Below are 20,134 nucleotides of genomic sequence, written 5' to 3' on the forward strand. Positions count from 1 at the left end.
GATTTGGTTAAAAAACAAAACTTCATCACCACTTACCTTTTTGTCAAATAAGAAATGGTATCAAAAATAAAGTTTTGCTGATGAATAAGATGTTGACATTTTATTTATATATACAAATCTTGCCTTCAGACCTAGAGTAGCTCTGGAGTATTACAGTTATTTAGTGAGTAACACTGAGTGTTTAGACTAGACTGGCACCAGTCTTTCTTTGAGAAAAATCTTGGACAGACATTCAATATGTGGACCAGATGCAAGGGTTGCTGTTGGGGGGTAGCCGGCAGAAGGCTTGGAGCCCCCATAATTCTCCCTCATAGGGTGCTTGCTTCCTGTCATGGACCAGGGGTTTCCTCTGCAAAACCCCAGAGTAAGACCCCCTCCCCCAGGATTTAGGCTCTATATTTTAAATCTAAGGATCAAATAAAGAAAAGCATCATGCTCCAGAAATAAAGCAGTATGTTTCCTTCAAAAAGCAAGAAGATGATAATGTTCAGACTAGACAGTTATCATGCATGAATTATTAGGTATTCTTATGATGTGATAGAGCTAATGCTAGGATTTAAAAAAAAGAAGAGGCTTATTTCAACTCACTGGCTTTGCTGTATATGCAATTTAGCCATCCTCTCTGTCTTTCAGATCACATAACCATTACTCCAAAGGATCCCCAGTGGGTAGGAGCCTGGTGGCTGGGTTACCTAATAGCAGGAATTGTAAGTCTTCTCGCAGCTCTGCCTTTCTGGTGTTTACCAAAAAGTCTTCCAAGACACCGAAGTAAAGAGGATTCCAATTCCGTCTCTGAGAAATCCAAGTTTATTATGGACGATCATGCAGACTACCAAACATCCCTTGGAGAGAAGTCAAAAATAATGGAAATGGCAAGAGGTGAGCAGACTCTCCTTGATTTTGAAGCACTTTCAGTTTTCCTGTTGAGACTCTGTAGGGGATCTATATATAATGCCCTTCTCTCCCTATCGTTTGTTCAGAAAATTTCAGAAACTATACAGGACACAGAATTGAAGATTACAAAGTCAACTTTATTACTGGAGCATAGATTAAAGAACATGACCCAAAGTTTGGGTAACCTTCATTGCTGACATTCCCACCCTTACAATACTTCAGGTTAGACCGAGCAATGGATCCCCTATCCGGATTGCTGCTTCCCATCAGTCTGGGTGGACAGAAGAGAGTGAATCTTCAGATCTTGTGGCCTTTTAACAGATGAGATTCAGTCATCTGACAAATGTGTTAGTGCCTGTTTCCCACCCTTGACCAAAGGAGTGAGTGTGATGGGGGGACACAAGGCCAGACATGTTCATGTGAATTCCTTCCACATGGAAAAAGAGTGACCAAGAAGTGACCAAGGGCCCTCCTCAGTTGGGCTCAGCAAACAGTATTTACAGAAAATCTCCACATTCCAAAGTTTTCAGCTACATCATAGGAAGAAGGGAGAATGCTAAAGCTCATTTCTTAGATTAAGTTCATTAAATTAAATGGAGATAAGGTTCATATTTCTTTGTGACCATGATGCAAGTTTAAAGAGGAGAGACCAGAAGACTGAAGTTCTTGATGTCCTACCAATGACTTTCAGCTCTGTGGGGAGGAAGTATTCTTGTTTCTCTTTCCTTCTACCCATGTCATTGGGAGGAACGTGTTCCTGTCTGACTTCTACCTCTAACTGTAATCTAAATATAATTTAGATTACAGTAAATTAAAATAAAACAATTATAATAGTAATTATAATAAAATTATAATTTAATTTTAATTAAATTATAACTATATTGATTGATTATAATAAAATTTTCATTATAATAAAAATAAAATAAAAAAATAAAAAGTATTTATAATAAAAATATAATTTAGATTATATGCCTGTAGAAGCAAGTGCTTGTGTCTCCATATGAACCCGACAGATCTCAGCCTTGACTTATGCCAGTGCTTCATATCCATAGTGTCTGTATGCACTGTGCTAGAACCGCTCCTTCTAACTGTAGCAGTGGGACCCAGCCAGCTGTGCCTGGGTGGCAAGACTGTGTCTTCTGCTGAGTGTGACATGGTCTTTAATTACTCCCACATTACTTTTGTCTTACAGACTTTCTTCCATCACTGAAGAATCTCTTTGGAAATCCACTGTACCTGCTGTATTTGTGTGCCAGCACAGTTCAGTTCAATTCTTTGTTTGGAATGGTGACCTATAAACCCAAGTACATTGAACAGCAGTATGGGCAGTCATCTTCCAAAGCCAACTTTGTTATCGGTATGCTCATCTATCCTTCCCACTCACCAGTAGGCACCATCAGCTGCATCTTGTTAACCCTTAGGTATTTTTTTTTTAAGATTTTATTTATTTATTTGACAAAGAGAGATCACAAGTAGGCAGAGTGGCAGGCAGAGAGAGAGAGGAAGAGGCAGGCTCCCTGCTGAGCAGAGAGCCCAATGTGGGACTCGATCCCAGGACCCTGAGATCATGACCCGAGCCGAAGGCAGCGGCTTAACCCACTGTGCCACCCAGGCGCCCAACCCTTAGGTATTTTAGAGAAAGCTCTTCTCCTGTTTAGACTAAAGATGATTTATGGCATTTTAGATGTGAAGTCAAAAAGTGAGTGAAAACAAATGTATCAGAATGAAAAAAATCCAGTTAAAATACTGAGGTTGTCGGTGGTACAACTTTGCAGCAAGAATTATTCACAACTGTAAGTGAGTGACCTTAAGAATATTACATAAACTGAATATGCATTTTATTAGGAGATTGTGATACTGGGTATGTGTCTTTCAAGTGTAGCCAAAACTTCCTAACAGTGGCCATTTAACCTGAACCGTTTCTAGGGATTATAAAAAAGTGAGTATTCAGAGAGGTTAAAAGGTGCTCATTGCAAAACAAAGTTTGTTTTTGCTCAGAGTTAAAGGACTTTTCTGAGTCCTGGCATTCAGGTTATTTTTAAGGGCTGTGTTTCTAGCAGAGCAGGTCAGTCAGTGATGAAAAAGCTATTGAAGGGCACAGAAAAGCATGAGGAAATGAAGGAAGAAGAACCAGAATGTGCAAATACATGAACATCATGCTCCTAGTAATTGGATACTTTTAAAACTTGGATTAGCTCTCTTAGTCCATGAAGACATCATTTAATGGTTCTGTTTCAAGGCATAAATATATCTTATTCCTTTGGACAAATTCCTTAGTAGTAGGAAACTCCAATGATTTAAAAACATTTCTTCTTCATAAAATGTTTTTAAAATTTTCTGTGTATCTATCTCTGAAAGAGGCCTCTGAGCTTATTTCAGAATATGTAATTATCCTGTAACAATCCTGGGTAATGGGCACTTAACAGATGCTAATTTAATTGACTGTTCAGACTACTCTTCTAAATTATAAATATTAAAGCTATACCACTCAACTTTTGCTTTCAACATTGATTGGTTCAAATTTAGTTAATTGTGTGATTTAATGGTGGAGCTGAAAAAAACATTTTAGGTTTTATTCCCCCCCAAAACCCCATCTGTGCCAGTCGGTACTTTATACTGACTTTAACAAGAATAGAAGAGAAATAAAAGCTTAGGAGACATTTTAAAAAATTTATTTCAAAATCTCCTTTGTGTTTATTGAGCTATGACTTACAAGCACTAGTTAACTCTGCAGCCCCTAAATGTGTAGCTCGGCTGGATAAATGTTTACACCAAAACCTGTGTAGTGACTGTCAGCTAGAATGTGGAGCTCCTTTCAGAATCACGGAGGGCTCTCTCAAACCTCATCCTACTCCATATGCTTTCCCAGAGCTAATAATTACCTTGAATCCTGCCGGAACCCTGTCATCATAGATGGTTTTTGAACTTATACAAATGGGATCGTATGCTATGTAGTCTTTTTTGTCTAGCTTATTTCAGTCAAAGTAAAATCTATGAGACTCACTCATGTTGTGTATAACAGTTTGATCTTTTTCATTTCTGTGTCATATCCTATCACATGAATATACCACAGTTTGTTCATTTTATTGTTGGTAGCTATTAGGGGTGTTTTTTGGTGTTAACTAGTATCAATAACACTGCCTGATTCTTCTATATATATTTTAGTGGGTGTATATACAATGTTTTTCTTGGCTGTAACTTGGAGCAGAATTGTTGGTCATGGAAAGTATATATGTTTAGACCCATTAAATATAACCAAAACATTTACAATAGGGTTGTGTAAATTTATACTCACACGAGAAGTATAAAAACATTCCAGTTTCTCTTATCCCTGTCATACTCACTATTGTCAGTGTTTTTCATTGTAACCATTCTTACAGGTGTGAAGATATCTTATTATAATTTATTTGCATGTAACTGGTAACTGATGATGTTGAGCACTTTTTTGCAAGCTTGTTAGTCATTCCAACATTCTCTTTTTGTTGATATTGTTCAAATTGTTTGCCTGTTTCTCTTGCGCTCTTATTGATTTGTACGGATAGGTACTTTTTCTTGATACAAGTTCTTTACTGAATATATGTATTATAACTATTTTCTCACAGACTTCAGTTCTTTTTACTCTCCTAGTGGTGAGCTTCATATTTTTTAAATAACATATAATGTATTATTAGCTCCAGGGGTACAGGTCTGTCAATCGCCAGGTTTACACACGTCACATCACTCACCATAGCACGTACCCTCCCCAGTGTCCATAAGCTAACCCCCTACACGTGGCAACCCATTTCATATTTTTAAACAAGTCCATTTTCCAGTCTTTTTCTTCTCATTAGTGCTATTTTTAGCCTGTTTTAAGAAATTCTCAAACCTGAAGGCCATGAAAATGTTTTTCTAATATTTCTACTAGTAGCCTAAGTGTTTTAACTTTCACATTTAGGTTATAATACATTTCAGATGGTGGATTGTTTTTAAAGATTTTATTTATTTATTTATTTGAGAGAGAGAGAGAGAGAGAACACAAGCAGGGGTACAGGCAGAGGGAGAGGGAGAAGCAGATTCCCTGCTGAGCAGGGAGCCAGATGTGGGGTTTGATCCCAACACCCTGGGATCATGACCCCAGTGGAAGGCAGATGCTTAACTGATTGAGCTACCCAGGTGCTGCTGGTTATAATACATTTTAATTATTTTAATATAATGTGAAAAAGGTCAAGGTTCTTTTATCAAAATGAAAAAGCCATCTTTTCCCCAATAATTGCAATGAAGTGGCACATCTTTAAGTGTATGTTCATTTCTTATTATTCAACATGTGCATAACACTTAAAGTTTCAGGGCATTTGATTTTGGTGTCACTAGAATGATAAATTCATTTTTTTTATAAAAAATAAAAAAATATATTTAAAAATAAAAAAAATTCATTTTTTATTTCAAATTAAAAACATTTATTTCATAAAGGAAAATTAAGAGCATTGTTTGGGAAAAGATATTTATAATAGAAATTGAGATTGTATGTAATCTCATTCCTTTATTGGGTACATAATAAATGAAATACTTTTGCTATAAAATTATTCTTAAGAAAAATTAGCACAGATGAAAGAACTTAAAATTCTGAGAGATTCAATGGTCTACCTAATTGCATACATACATTATAATGTAGCCAGGAATAAAATTATTTCCCTTGAGTTATATTTCTTCTCTGGACATAATCATTTTTGGAAAACTGAAAAGAAGAATCTAATTGTTTTTTAAGTTGTAGACAGTTGATTTCTTTCAGCCATAATCCTCTATACACTCATATGGTCCCTGAGATCCAAGCTCATCATCAGAATTTTTTAACTCATCTATCAAAGTTTACCTAAGATTCTGATTCTTCATAGTTTCCATCATGTCATGTCTATGGATTATTCAAGTACTTTATGAGAGATAACTAATAGTGTCTAATGATTTCAATCTTTATAGCTAGGATTCTTCTCTGAATGTATCTGGGTTTCACATTAAGTATGGAAAAAAAGCAGAGTAAGGGTAAGTGGGAAAATGAGTCAACATCCATAATACTTATTTTGATGATCTTTAGAATCGTGAAAATAGATGCTTCATTAGGTTAAAAGAGAGATTAAATAAGACCCAGAAAATGCACTGTAAATGTATATAGCTGTCATTCAGTCAATACTGTTCTCTCGCTTCTTTCTCTTCTTCTATCATACTTCTCTTTCCTCCTTCATTTGTTTGGGGGGGTGTGCTGGGGGAAATTATAAAGAATGATCCTTTCTGTGATGAAATAAGGGAGAAGCACAAAGAAAGCACATTTCCTCTCTGCTCTCAGAGAAGGCATTTGACATGACATGGCAGAAAGAATAAACAGAAATTTTCCTCGTGTTCAAGGGCCAGTTGTTACAATGTTGATTTATTTTTGCTGTATGTGTTTTTCCATGTTGGCCATATTTCTAAAGTTTAGATTAATATTTTCTCATGTTAACTACATATTAAAATATAATTTTAATTTTTAAAATTATTATTAAAATATAATTTTACCAAGAAAATTAATGAAAAATAAGCAACAAAAATGTTTCAAATTCAGGGTCTAGGATGCATATGGCAAAATGATCTTACTTTTTCAAGTGTGTGGGGTTTTTTTTTCCCTCATTGCAGTTTCCACTGGAAGAAGTTTAGATAGATAGCTTAATTTTTCTCCTTTTTTCAAAGCTTCTCCTATCACTGTTAAGTTATGTGAAAATGATCTTAAGTTTTGTTTTCCTTCTTAATACACAGATTGCAATTTATTAGCCATTTTTCTTAATTTCTTGGTTTTTTTTATTAAATAAAATAATACCTAGTGGACATGATACTGACATTGACATTGATTCTCATTGACAGCAGGATCCATTCTCCATTCTTGAAGAGGATACACAGACAAATAAGGGAAGGTTATGAAAATTATTTGGGGAAAGTTGCTTATAATAGAAAACATTAATTTTTTGTAGCTAAGCTAGCATATCAAATTAAATATGTTCTAAAATTAGGTCAGGTTATATTAAAAATCTGAGAAATAATGGAAAACAATCTTAGTTTGTGAGGAAAAAATTACTATTATTATACCCAAGAAAGATGGCTAATTTTACTTCTTTGTGTACACCGAATTGGCTACATGAGTGTGAAAAGTCCCATATATGTAAATCTTCTAACAGTGTAACATTGTGAAGGTCCATTATATATTACAGAATTTTACTTTGCTGGGAGAAAAGCTCTAAAACATCCCAAAGTACTTTTATTACCATAACCTATTACCATTTTATTTTAATGGCTAAGGCTATTGTACATTTGTATGGGGATCAGAGTTCCCAAATTATATTGTAACTCTGCTGTCGATCTTAAAATATTTATATTTAATATATAAATATTTATATTTAATAACTCTTGTTTTGAACAATAACAAAGAATAAGTTCTTCAGCTTGAATGAGTATATGGAAGTAACAACAACATATTCATTCTTAAATTTCTCTTAGCTTTCCTGTTATTTGAGTAAATATATTAAATTCAAAAGACATACATAAATTAAATTGAAACAAATTGTGGATGCTGGTGTAAATTATAGCTGGTATTTCCATTTGGAGTATTTAAATGGTAAACATTTTAAGATCAGCACATTTTATGGTGTGAGTGAAAAGAAGTGTGTAATGAAGAAATCAGTGACATTTCTACTTCATTAGTGGACTTAAAATGCTTTAGATGAAAGAGGAGAAGCTTTTGGAGGCAAGCAGCACATCTCATTTGATGTTTAGGAAATCTGCTATCAACTCAACTTGGCCCAGCATAGATAGCTTACAGATCCTAGAGAATTTGAAAGAGGGAATCAAGCTGACAGTATATTTGAAATGTACTGCTACTGTTTTTATGGAATCATGTTATAATTCATTTCTTAAAATAGGAAAGTAAAATATCCAAGAGAAATGTTGTATGTGGATAAACTAAAGTTTAGCCATTTGGCACATTTTTATGGAAAACTACAAGGAGCTCAGGATATGATGGTGAGCACAGTTTTTGCCTTGAAGGTGCTATGGGAAGGTGAGGGGTGCAAACCAGATAAACTAGCCATTAATTGTAAAAAGGACCAAGAATGATGCCTATGGGACCCTGTACAAGGGCCAGAGGCAGAGGGAGGAAGGGGGCTTCTGATCACCCAATTTGTGCATCCTGATATCAGAGATGTCTCTGGAGGCACCATATGGCTGGTGGAGGCTGTGAGAAGTCTCTAGAAGTAGTCTAGAGAACTCTGGGAGAATAAACCTTATCTTGGAGTCAGAAGAAAATCCTCTAGGAAGAGGTATCAATACCTAAATTAAAAGCAAAAGTATAAGGGGGTGTTAAAACATGAAAATGTGGAAACTAGGGTGGTGTACTGAAAGGATGTTGATCAGGTGAAACAAATATCTTGCCTAGAAAGGACTGGAGGCAAGAGAGTACAGGAAACTTTCTGGAAGTTTTAGGAGAACACAGGCTCTAAGAGGAGATCAGTCAGGAGAGGATATTTCTGATTTTTAACATTCTGTACTGAGGGAGCAATGCCCTTAGAATCACCCCATTTTGATTCTCAAGATCTTCTAGGGCAAATCAGGGTGGGGAAAAGTTAGGGAAACCCACACAGCATGAACCAACAAAAAGTATCAAAGGGTATCCTTTTTGCTATGACTCCTTATGTCCCAAGTTTGGATTGATATTTTACAAAATAAATGAAATTCTAAGCACACTCTCTCAAGGTTTCGATATAGAGGCTAGTTTTCCGAAGATGTGTTTTTTATAAATTGCTTTTGGGAGATAGAGTTGAAAGAGAGAATAGGACTCTGCCCTTTTTGTGTAAGTCTTGGGTCTGTGAGAGGGGGATTTGAAGTCAAGTACTGTGAATATGTGTATGTAAAAATAGGGCCTTAAATGCACACATCACCTCCATGACAATACTTAATTCTTAAGAAGGAAGATGGAATCTAGAACAGAGAAGGAATCTGTTTTATAGATCTCCATATTTAAAAATCAGAAAAATTGGGAGACTATATTAGCATTTATTAACTTGGGTCATGAGAAACCAAGTTTGTTATATTATTTTCCATTATATCCTCTCTTTGGAAAAATAAATAATAATCAGTTTCCTCATAGTTGACCTTTGGCTCTTAAGGGGCCCAGGATACATTTATCTCTACCGCTTGCTATAGCCACAAACCTCAGCTTAGTTGGGGAGGAAAAAACTAGCACCTCTTTTTTTTTTTTTTCCCAACTGTTTTGCGATCTTGCTTCCTTCAAGATGGGATGATCTCTAATATGATCATTGTATTTTAACATTTACCAATTTAAAATCTAAACAAGAAGTCTCCAAAGAGCCTCTTTTCCCACCTTTTCTAACACAGAAATGTTCCACTCCACGCACCCATCCCAATATTTTCATCTTTGTGACTCTAATAGATTGAAATGCAAGTAACAAGTTAATTGAATGATATTTATGTGCCATATATTGTGCTAGGAACTTTTCATGTTAACACCTCAGTACTGCTTTTGCTCCATATTATAGATAAGGTGACGGGTTTATAGAAGTTCAGAGAAATCACCTGCCATTGCAAAGCCATGAAGGTATGGGGCTGAGAGCCAAACCAGGCAGTTAAGTCCCCAGAGTCCAAGCTCTCAACCACTTTGTTGGATTTGACATCAGACTCTGTATTGTTGAAACTGGTTTTAACACTTACTAACCATGACCATGAATAAATTGCTGTCAGAAGTGAAAATAACAATACGGCTATCTACTAAGGTTGTGGTAAAGAATAAATGTGAGAGATACATCAAATGCTTATTCAAGTGGCTGGTACATTATAAGCAAATAGTAAATATAAAAGTCGTCAACTAATACATTGTTTTGTTGTTGTGGTTGTTAGGGTGGATACCAAACTAAGCAACTAAGAGTCTAAATAAAATAAATTTGGTTTGGGCCAGAAAAAAAGAACCATAGTTGTGTTTTTGTTCCCTGAATTCCATGTGCCTATTATTCTCTTATGCACAAACTTAAAGAACATTAATTTTCACCTAGCTGCCCCTTGATTGTACCTGTTAATCCTGGGATTAGACCAGAAAGACATTGACTCATTGATTAATTCATTGTTTATTGATTTTAAACTCTGTGCTAGATATTGTGTTAGGCAGGCTTCTGAGACTCTCAGTTGTGCTATCCTTAATCTATAACCTAGACACTCAAAAATCTCTTGATATGTCAGTGAATAAAAGTGAATATTTCTATAACTTAAAATGACCAACCAATCTAACAAGTTGTCAGAAATTGACAACTTCCTGTCAGCTATATAATATATATATAATATAATATATATAATAATATATATAATATAATATATATAATAATATATATATAATATAATATATTATTAGCTATATAATATATTATTTTATAATATATTTTTATATTTATATATTTATAATATATTTTATAATATATTTATATTATAATATATTATATTATATTATTAGCTATATAATATATATTATTAGCAATATAATAATATATTATATAGCTTTGTATAATCTCTCAGAAAGTTTATGTCGGCACACTCAAATTTCTTTTAGAGATTCACAAAATTATATATATATATATATTTTGTTTGTTTGTTTGTTTGTTCTTCAGGACTCATCAACATACCTGCAGTGGCCCTTGGAATATTCTCTGGGGGGATAGTTATGAAAAAGTTCAGGATCAGTGTGTATGGAGCTGCAAAACTCTACTTGGGATCGTCTGTTCTTGGGTACCTCCTATTCCTTTCCCTGTTTGCACTGGGCTGTGAAAATTCTGATGTGGCAGGAATAACTGTCTCCTACCAAGGGTAGGTTCACTTACTAAGTAATCTGAGGAGATTGGCTTGTTTAATCAGATTAATTATAGATAGAGCTTCAAAATAAGATAATTTTATTGTAAACATCATAAATATGAGAAAGGAATTATAGTTTTATCATGGAATAGCCAATGGTACGTTGACATGGGAGATCTTATTATCACCAAAATTTGTCATCTCCTTTGAATTTGGTTGCCTAAGAGAAATTATTAAAAATATTAAATCTACATCTACCTGTATAGGTCAACCTGACAATGGAAAACACAGGCCTTGAATCTCACCTCTGTTCATCATTAGTGAAGTGACATTGCATAGGTCATTTAATCTAATCAAACCTCAAATTTTTCATTATAGTTTCTAAATTTTTAAAAAAGATTTTATTTATTTATTTGACAGAGAGAGAGAGAGCTCACAAGTAGACAGAGAAGCAGGCAGAGAGAGAGGAAGGGAAGCAGGCTCCCTGCTGAGCAGAGAGCCCAATGCAAGTCTCCATCCCAGGACTCTGGGATCATGACCTGAGCTGAAGACAGAGGCTTTAACTGACTGAGCCACCCAGGTGCCCCAAATTTTTCCATTAAAAAAAAAAAGAATACTAACTACCTTATAAAATTTTATAAGATTTAAGCAAGATAATAGACGTGGAAATGATTAGTACTTGCCTGGCACAAAAGAGATGTGCCATTTGTAAATAATTGTATTTTTTTTTCTTTGAACACTTGGATAACTGAAAAGTTCTCTGTGCTACTTTTTGTAGTCTCTGTTGTACTCAAATTATGTGAAGTTTCAGAAGAGAATGCTATTTCTCAACCTGGTGAACCACACAACAGCTCTGTTTAGCTCTTAGCAGTTGGTCAAGAGAATATTTATTGATGTTTTCAGACCTGTGCCATCTCGTATGGGAGGGATGACTACTTTTCTTAGTTTCCAGGGTCTGTCAGTCTTTTTTTTTTTTAAGATTTTATTTATTTATCAGAGAGGGAGGGAGAGAGAGCGAGCACAGGCAGACAGAGTGGCAGGCAGAGGCAGAGGAAGAAGCAGGCTCCCTGTTGAGCAAGGAGCCCGATGTGAGACTTGATCCCAGGATGCTGGGATCATGACCTGAGCCGAAGGCAGCCACTTAACCAACTGAGCCGCCCAGGCGTCCCAAGGGTCTGTCAGTCTTAATACGAAGCTGCGTCTTGAAGGAAGTACCCTGTCTTTTCCTTTGAAGAGTCCTTGCCATCACTCTACCTCTGAACATGAGTTCCCAGATTCAGCTGTCTTCATTCTTCCACCCAAATACATATTATCTGTTTAAATTAAATATTGAGCCATTACTGTATGCCAGGCCTACCACTCTGACTGCACTACCTCACTGCCCAAACTCTGCCTGTGCCTCAAAGGCCAGTGCTCCTGATCTAATGATCTGTCTTCTGTTAGTTCAGCTGCTATTCATTTACTGCTTGCTTTCCAGGCTTCTTCCCGTGCTTCCTTCCATGCTTACCTGTCTGTCTTGTCTCCATAGTCCAATCTCCATCACCCTCATTAATCTGGTTTCTCCTGCTCTTAAGTGAATATCAGTTATACTTTTTACTATCTAAAAAGTCCAAGAAAACTAGTGACTGTGAAGTTTATATACTGTTGCTTCTGGGAGTTACCAGAGTGATGTTAGACTTAACTGAGTGTAGTAGCATTGCCTTGCTAACAGTCAGCAATATAGAATAGGGATGTTAGCTGTAAACAGGAATTGCAAGAAGATTCTGGAGAGAGTAGAAGCCCTACATTGTCTTCAACTGTCCCTATGATCCTAATGGTAGATGGACAGTGGTAAACGTCTTTGTATTTTGCAATTTACAAAACACCATGACCTTCATTTTCTCACTTGTATCCTCAAAGCATCTTTATAAGGTAAGTTTAGTTACCCTCTTTTAAAAGAAACTGAATTTAGAAAGGTCAATTATCTCTTCAAAGTATAATATTCTTTGTACAACATCATGGCATTTCTAAGCCAAAAGTAAGCGCATAAACAGGAAACAGTGGCAATGTTAAAAGTATACTCATGTTAAAAGTATACTCACACAACAAATGATTAGATATTTTTAAACAAATAAAAGATAGCGTATTCATTGCATGAGTACTAGCCCTCGAAGTACTAGCTCTTGAAGCAATTGCCGTAAAAGACTACAATCGCATTACAATAATGCTATCATTGTCTAAAACATTCTAAATCTCCTCTTTTAAAATTGCTTTCCAGTGCTCGCTTCGGCAGCAAATATACTAAAATTGCCTTCCATGTTTTTCAGAATATTCCCAACAATGGCAAAGATTTTTTTTTTTTCCTGGGCATTTTTGTTTTGTTTATTTGTTTTTTTTCTAATTTAAATTTTTTTATATTTTATAAACATATATTTTTATCCCCAGGGGTACAGGTCTGTGAATCACCAGGTTTACACACTTCACAGCACTCACCAAAGCACATACCCTCCCCAATGTCCATAATCCCACCCCCTTCTCCCAAAACCCCTCCCCCCAGCAAGCAAAGATTTAACCTTTAAGAGTAGCTTTGCTATTGGAAGCAGCCAAAGAAATGGCAACATCCCTGGAAAAAGCTCTTGCATCCCAACATGATTCTTTTGAAAGCAAATCCCATTTGAATATAAACATTCTGATATATTTGACAAAAGTTATCTTAAAATTTTAAATAATTCTGTCAACACATCCTTTGTAAAGCATGCATGCAATTAATTTCTGCTTCAAGATAGTCATAGATGATAAATTTAGCTTTTAGTAATAGAAAATAATTGGCTTTATAGAATAGAATACAACATGCTCTCAGGGATTATCCTGAGTTGTTTTGTTCTACAAGGCTGTTTTGATTCTAGACATTCAACAGGAACCCTGTAAACAACTTTAGATATGGTAGTGGAAGAAACCTTTCTTCTGCAATAATGAGAGTAAGTTTGATGCGAGACAAGAAATTAGAATCCAAAGGCCTGGAAGAATTCTCATTTTGAAGTTTGTCTCTAATAAATATTGTGAATTTCAGCCAGTAATTTGCCCACTTTGGACATGACTTTCCTGATCTGCCAAATGAGAAGTTGGCCTAGATCTCCCCCAAAATTCTTTTCCGCACCAACTTTCTGAGATCTCAGTCCTACACTACCTATAGTGGCCTGATTCTAGGCTTTCAAAGGCACTTATTTATACTTTCAGATACTACCAAATAGTTTCAGTTAATTTACCAAATAATGCCTTATGGAAGAGAACAGGATGAAATATTACTATATGACTTCCCAGAAGGCATAGTTATACCCTTTTATTCTGTCTGGAAACGTCTCAGGGGCTGTTTTTGTTGTTGTTTTGTTTTTGTTTTTGTTTTTTAGGTTTGCAGTAACCAAATATGCATGGCAGTTCTACTAAATGGAATATTCCATCAATTAAGAAATTATAATTGCAGTCATTATGGGGTTTACCTCTTAGAAGGAGGGGCCAAAATGACATTTATTTCCCTCCAAAATAGAATAGCATTTTAGTTTGATTGACTTACCAGAAATCTTGTTTCTTAACCTAGTATGTCCCAGATTGTTCTTACTGCTGGAGATACAGGAGTGAATAAAAGAAACTGTTCTGCCCTTACTGAGTGTACATGACAGTGCCCTTGGGGGTTTTGTTGTTGTTTGGTTTTAAGGCTCTCAAACACTTTTGTTAAAAAAAAAAAAAAGGGGAATAAACAAATAGATAAATTCAAAATAATGGGAAAAAAAAACAAAAAGAATGATGGAGTGCTAATGGATGAAAAATAAGTTGCAAGTAGAAGAGAAATATCATTGCACAAGTACCTCCTAGAAGAATACAGGAATATGAAAAGAACAAGGAGAATAAGAGAAGAAAAATGAGGTCATTCAGTTGAGGGGAAGAAATAGAGGTGAAAGAGAAGGAATTCTGGGAGAGGTAAGGGGAGAGGTAAGACAGAATAACAAGGAGAGAAAAGAGAGAAGATATCAAAATTATGTCAAGTTAGAACAAAAAGATAGCTCCTTAAGGGCAAATATCATCTCATTCATATTTGTAACTATCTTCTCTCCTCCCAAAGCTAGCACTTAGAAGGCTTCCACAAAATTTTGAACACATGAACAAATGAATGGGTAAGTGATTGAAAAGCATGTACAAGAGAATCGGAAAGAACGACATAAGATATGGAAGAGCTATGTAGAATGGGAGATTATGAGAGAGAGAAAAATTAGATGAACTGCCAGTGCTTTTTTTAGTAAGACACTCACATAGGATGTGTAGTTCTTCCAAACTGAAGTCTGTTGACATAATGCTGACTGCTTGACTGTTTTTTTCTTTTACTGCACCATCGCCAATGCCCATTTTATTGATGTGAAGGAAAATGACAGAAAAGCACACATACGCATGCACACACTGCCTGCAATGTATTTAAGAAACGTCATTAGTTGCTCTAGAAGTTTACTCTATATTTCTGCTTTGTTAGCCATTTTCCTCCATCTTTGCACAGAAATACATTAGAAGATGCTAGAGAATGTCGATTTTTATAGAAACCATAAGCCAAGAACTGGATATTATGTAAATGTGTAAACCTCTAAAGATAACTTTCAAGAGAAAGCTTTTTAATAGTAGACTCACATTTAATAATCAGAAACCAGCATTCCTGATTACCATTGTGTTTTCAAAAGGCAATCTCCATTGGCAGTGCCACTTATATACTCAAGAACACTGATTTTTGAAGATTTTAGGGTGCTGCCTGCTAAGAGGTAATATTTTATACTGTTACATTTCTTTTCAGAACCAAACCTGTTTCTTCTCATGAACGAGCTCTCTTTTCAGATTGCAACTCAAGATGCAAATGTTCAGAGACAAAATGGGAACCTATGTGTGGTGAAAATGGAATTACATATGCATCGGCATGTCTTGCTGGTTGTCAAACCTCCACCAGGAGTGGAAAAACTCTTGTAAGAAATCCCAATGTGTGTGCCTGTCGTGCCTTCTACATAAACCACACACTCTGTGGGAGCTCAGGGACCAACCCAGAAGCAGACCACACTGGTCGCTGCTCTGGATCTTGCCCTACCCTTGTTCTTTTACATGGAGAGCTAGTGGACTAGGCTTGTTGAAAGAACTAGGGTAAGAATTAGAATCATGAAACATGCTAGAAGAGCCTCACAGTGATATAGTTCTCTCATTTTGCTTGTGAGGAATATTAGCCTCAACTGAGAAAATCTCAGTGATAAGATCTGCATTGGGATCCAATTCTTATGGCTCCAAGGCCAGTGGTAGTTGGAGGTTTTAGGGACAGGACAAATAGAGGTCAGTGTTAGAACCTCTAGCCTGAGAGGTCTAAACCCAGGGATCACAAACTTGATTTTGAGGAGATTGATAGCACGAGACATTCTGCCTGGGAAATCCAGCCCATGTGTGAAAAGAGTAGATGCTGGAATGAAGGAGCTCTGTAGGGTGGATTATGGAGATGAGGTTAGAAATAAAGGTAAAAAATTTAGTTGTGAAGGATATTGTGTACTTTAATCATTACAAGACTCATTTCTGTAGTCACACCTTTACATTTCTGTCGCAAGCATAGACTCTCTCTTGTGCTCTCTGTTTATATGGCTAGCAGACAGACTGCTGTCTATTTGTGGTGATGAAATCTGCCTGTATTTGACAGTCCTGGGGGGCTGAAAATTAACCCACACATCTATTTACATATACTTATCAACTAGATAAGAATGCTTAGGCAAAGGCTTATGTTGATGTAGAGTAACATGTTGGTTTTCTCTGTTTATTGTTACTTGGATTTTTTAGTCAGAGTAGGAAGGGTTAGCCTCCAGCAACCATGAACGGGACTACCTACCCAAGCGCAACTGAGTTTTGCCCTCCATTCCCCTTTCCCTCTCCTCTCCCCCACCCCCTTTCCCTCTTCCCTCCTTCCTTTCCTCCCTCCCTCCCTGCCTCTTTTCTCCCTTCCTTCCTTCCTTCTTTTCTTCTCTTCTCTTTTCATTTCTTTTCTGTCCTCTTCTTTTTCTTTCTCCCTTTATCCCTCTTTCTTTCTCTTCCCCTTCCCTTCCCTTCCCTTCCCTTCCATTTCCCTTCCTTTCCTCTTCTTTCCCTTCCTCCTGCTCCTTTCTTTTCTTCCAGCCTCTACTCTTTTCTCCAAACTGCTTGAAAGTTTTCCTTACCTAGAACTTCCACTTACAGAAAACATTCATGCCAGGAACTAAGAGAGGTGCTTAAAAAAAATGGGACTTAACTATCATGATCTTCGAGTAATTGGGTATTACTTATCTTATTTTTCTCATGTGAGAACTGAGGCACTGAGGTGCCTAAACTCATGTATCTAGTAAGAGGCAAGGTCAAGGTTCAAAAGTTTTTACCTGACAGTTAAAAAAACAACAACAACATTTCTACTCTTCCTTGGAAAGGAAATGCCAGCTTTATTTCACTGTTTAACCAAAAATTTACAAGCTCTTTTGTGAAATTTATAAAAATAATGAGGAATTATTAAAGTTGCCTCTCCAAGATTTAGTTGAATTTATTAGTCAGGACTTTTCCCTCCAGTTACCATTACAAAGTCACATCCTCAATTTATGCCCATTTATTTAACAGATTTTTTGTTGAATGCCTAAAAAGAGGACACTTTTTAGGCTCTACATATGTGATGATGAGAAAGTAGATGGTTTCTGCTAGAGGTTTCATTCTAGTGGGATATATAGTTTAAAAACAAATGAATATATAGTATTCTAATGAGTAATGATAAGAACTGTAAGGAAAAGATGAGTTACGATAAAGGATGGAGAGATGGGGGTATTTTTTTGAATGGGTGGTCATGGAAGCCCTCTTTAATGAACTAAGCAGAAACCTGGGGTACATGCACCAGCCTTCCTACTATCTAGAAGAGCTACCCAGCAGAGAGAACAGTGAGGCTGTGAGGCATGGGTAAACTCACCATGTTTGAAGATTGGCAAGGGCGCAGTGGAAACCCATGTGTCTCGCTGAAGCAGAGGGAGAGAGGAAAGATCACTGAGCTGTGAGATCAGAGGGAAATCCAGGAGCTCCATTAGAGTATGTATGCCTCTGTAAGGATTTTGGATTTTATACAACCATAAGAAGAAGCTACTGGAAGGCTGAGAATAGTGACTGCCATTTTTAAAGGCTCACTTTGGTTACTGTGTGGATAAGAGCGGAAATAAGTTGAGCGTAAAGAGATCACTGCAATAACCAAGGCGAGGAATAATGGTGGCTTAGACTTGGAAATGGCAGAGAAGAAGATGAAGTATGTTTGGATGCACTAGGATTTACTGAGTGATTGTTTGGTAGGGTCAGTAGTTTGAACAGCTGCTGTTTGGATGAAAAAAACATGATCTGTATAGATTTCACTTTGCTCACTATAGCTTAACACAGAGAAATAAAAGAATATTTACCTTACCGTTTATATAATGCATGTGTACTATATTGTGAAGTCTATTTAAAAATATATATATTTTCAATTTTACTTAAATGTTACCTCAATAATTGGACTTTGTTCTGTTGTGTTACAGATATTTTATAACTGCACCTGTGTGGGGATTGCAGCCTCAAAGTCAGGAAATTCCTCAGGCATGGTGGGCAGGTGTCAAAAAGATAATGGATGTCCCAAAATGTTTCTGTATTTCCTTGTCATTTCAGTCATCACGTCCTATACTTTATCTCTAGGTGGCATACCTGGATACATACTGCTTCTGAGGTGAACACTGATTCTCCCTAACCCAGTTTTAATAAAAGATGTACTACAATCGTTTGGAACATGGATTTCAAAATCTGTTCCATAGGATTGTGATTCCTTATTGCTCTCTCAGGGGTCTTGACCCATATCCTTGTTCTAGTTTTCAGACTCTTCCCATTTTGGGTTTTTATGCAAAAATATGGTTGAAGAGAAGTATTTCCAGTTAAAAATTTTCTGCAAATCATTGGTCTAGAGAGCCTACACCACTATAGTACCTACATCTCCGTAACCACTCAAAAAATACACTACGCTATTTCTAGATAATATAGTAATTATCATATTATTATTATCAATAATAATATGCTATTTCTGGATAATATTATGCAGTGTAGACTAAATGTCTTTTTATTATTTTTTAAGATATTAATTTTTAGTAATCTCTACACCCAACATGGGACTCAAACTTACAACCCAGAGATCACGTGTCACATGCTCTACCAACTGAGCTAGCCAGGTGCCCCTAGGTTGTGTTTTAGATTAAGCATGGTTTCACCAAATTATGGATGATAAAATTTTAAGATAGTTTAAAAGATTCATCTAATATCACAATGTTTCACATTTATTATTTTAGTATATAGGTTATTTTTCTTGTTCTGACTAGAATTATCTATATATATGGGTGTGGGGGTATTCATAACTTTAAATCAATTGCATTTTCTAATCTATGAATATATGTTAATGATTCCATGTGTGTTTGCTTAAAAACTCTAAAAGAATTTTTAAAACTGTGTACCCCTTTTGCATATTGTTAAGTGAACATCTAAAAATTTAAGTTTCATAGTAAGTAAACATTGATTTCCAGTACATTATAAATATTTACATTTAAAAATATAATAATTTTAAATATAGATCACTCTTTTAAATGTAATCAGTGAGAATGTAGAAAACAGATTACGTAACCAATATTACCTAATTTAAAATTACACACAAAAAAATCTTTTACAGTGAATATGTTACATATTTCTTTCTTCTTGTGCTTATATCTTAATTCAACTTTCCTATAGGCTTCTCTTCTATTGTAATATAATTTATGTTTGAACATTACTTATTGACTCTCCTATCATAGATCTCTATAAAAAAGTATATAAATTCAAACTTTAAAATAGTAGTTTTATAACTATATATATAGTTATAACTATATATAGCTATATATAACTATATTCAAATGGTATTGGATAATTGTCAGTGATAATATTTTCTTTCTAATGAGGGGCACCTGGGTGGCTCAGTAGGTTGAGTCTCTGCCTTCAGCTCAGATCATGATCTCAGGGTCCTGGGATCAAGCCCCACATGGGTTCTCTGCTTGGGAGAGAGGGGGAGCCTGCTTCCCCCTCTCCCTCTGCCTGCCTCTCTGTCTGCTTATGGTCTCTCTCTCTCTCTGTCAAATAAATAATAAATAAAATCTTTTAAAAAATTGTCTTCCTAATGGAACTAGCCATGCAAATATTACTATTATACAATTGATAAAAGAATCTAAAAATATTACAAATTTTGGTAAAGTTATTAAGCATAAAAAGTCAAATTTTATCAGAAACCCATCTTTTAGGAGATGATTAGTTGATTTTTAACTTGATGTACAAATTGAAGGATGAATATAACATTATTCTACAA

The 20,134-nt window shown here is 35.6% G+C and overlaps 1 protein-coding gene across 4 annotated transcripts in view; it reads left to right on the plus strand.

Annotated features, from left to right (window-relative positions):
• SLCO1C1 (solute carrier organic anion transporter family member 1C1) overlaps positions 1–20,134 on the plus strand; it is a 61,411-nt gene that overhangs the window by 33,956 nt on the left and 7,321 nt on the right. For 3 of the 4 annotated variants that reach the window (XM_082740637.1, XM_082740636.1, XM_082740638.1), the window contains 5 exons: positions 634–879; positions 2,087–2,251; positions 10,563–10,758; positions 15,554–15,719; positions 18,300–18,484. In XM_082740637.1, the coding sequence (XP_082596763.1) occupies positions 634–879; positions 2,087–2,251; positions 10,563–10,758; positions 15,554–15,719; positions 18,300–18,484 (958 nt within the window). The remainder of the gene's footprint in view (positions 1–633; positions 880–2,086; positions 2,252–10,562; positions 10,759–15,553; positions 15,720–18,299; positions 18,485–20,134) is intronic. The other variant, XM_082740639.1, reaches the window with a different exon arrangement.

The sequence above is a fragment of the Mustela nivalis genome (genome assembly GCF_964662115.1).
Source record: "Mustela nivalis genome assembly, chromosome: 7".
In the NCBI taxonomy this organism is placed as follows: Eukaryota; Metazoa; Chordata; class Mammalia; order Carnivora; family Mustelidae; genus Mustela; species Mustela nivalis.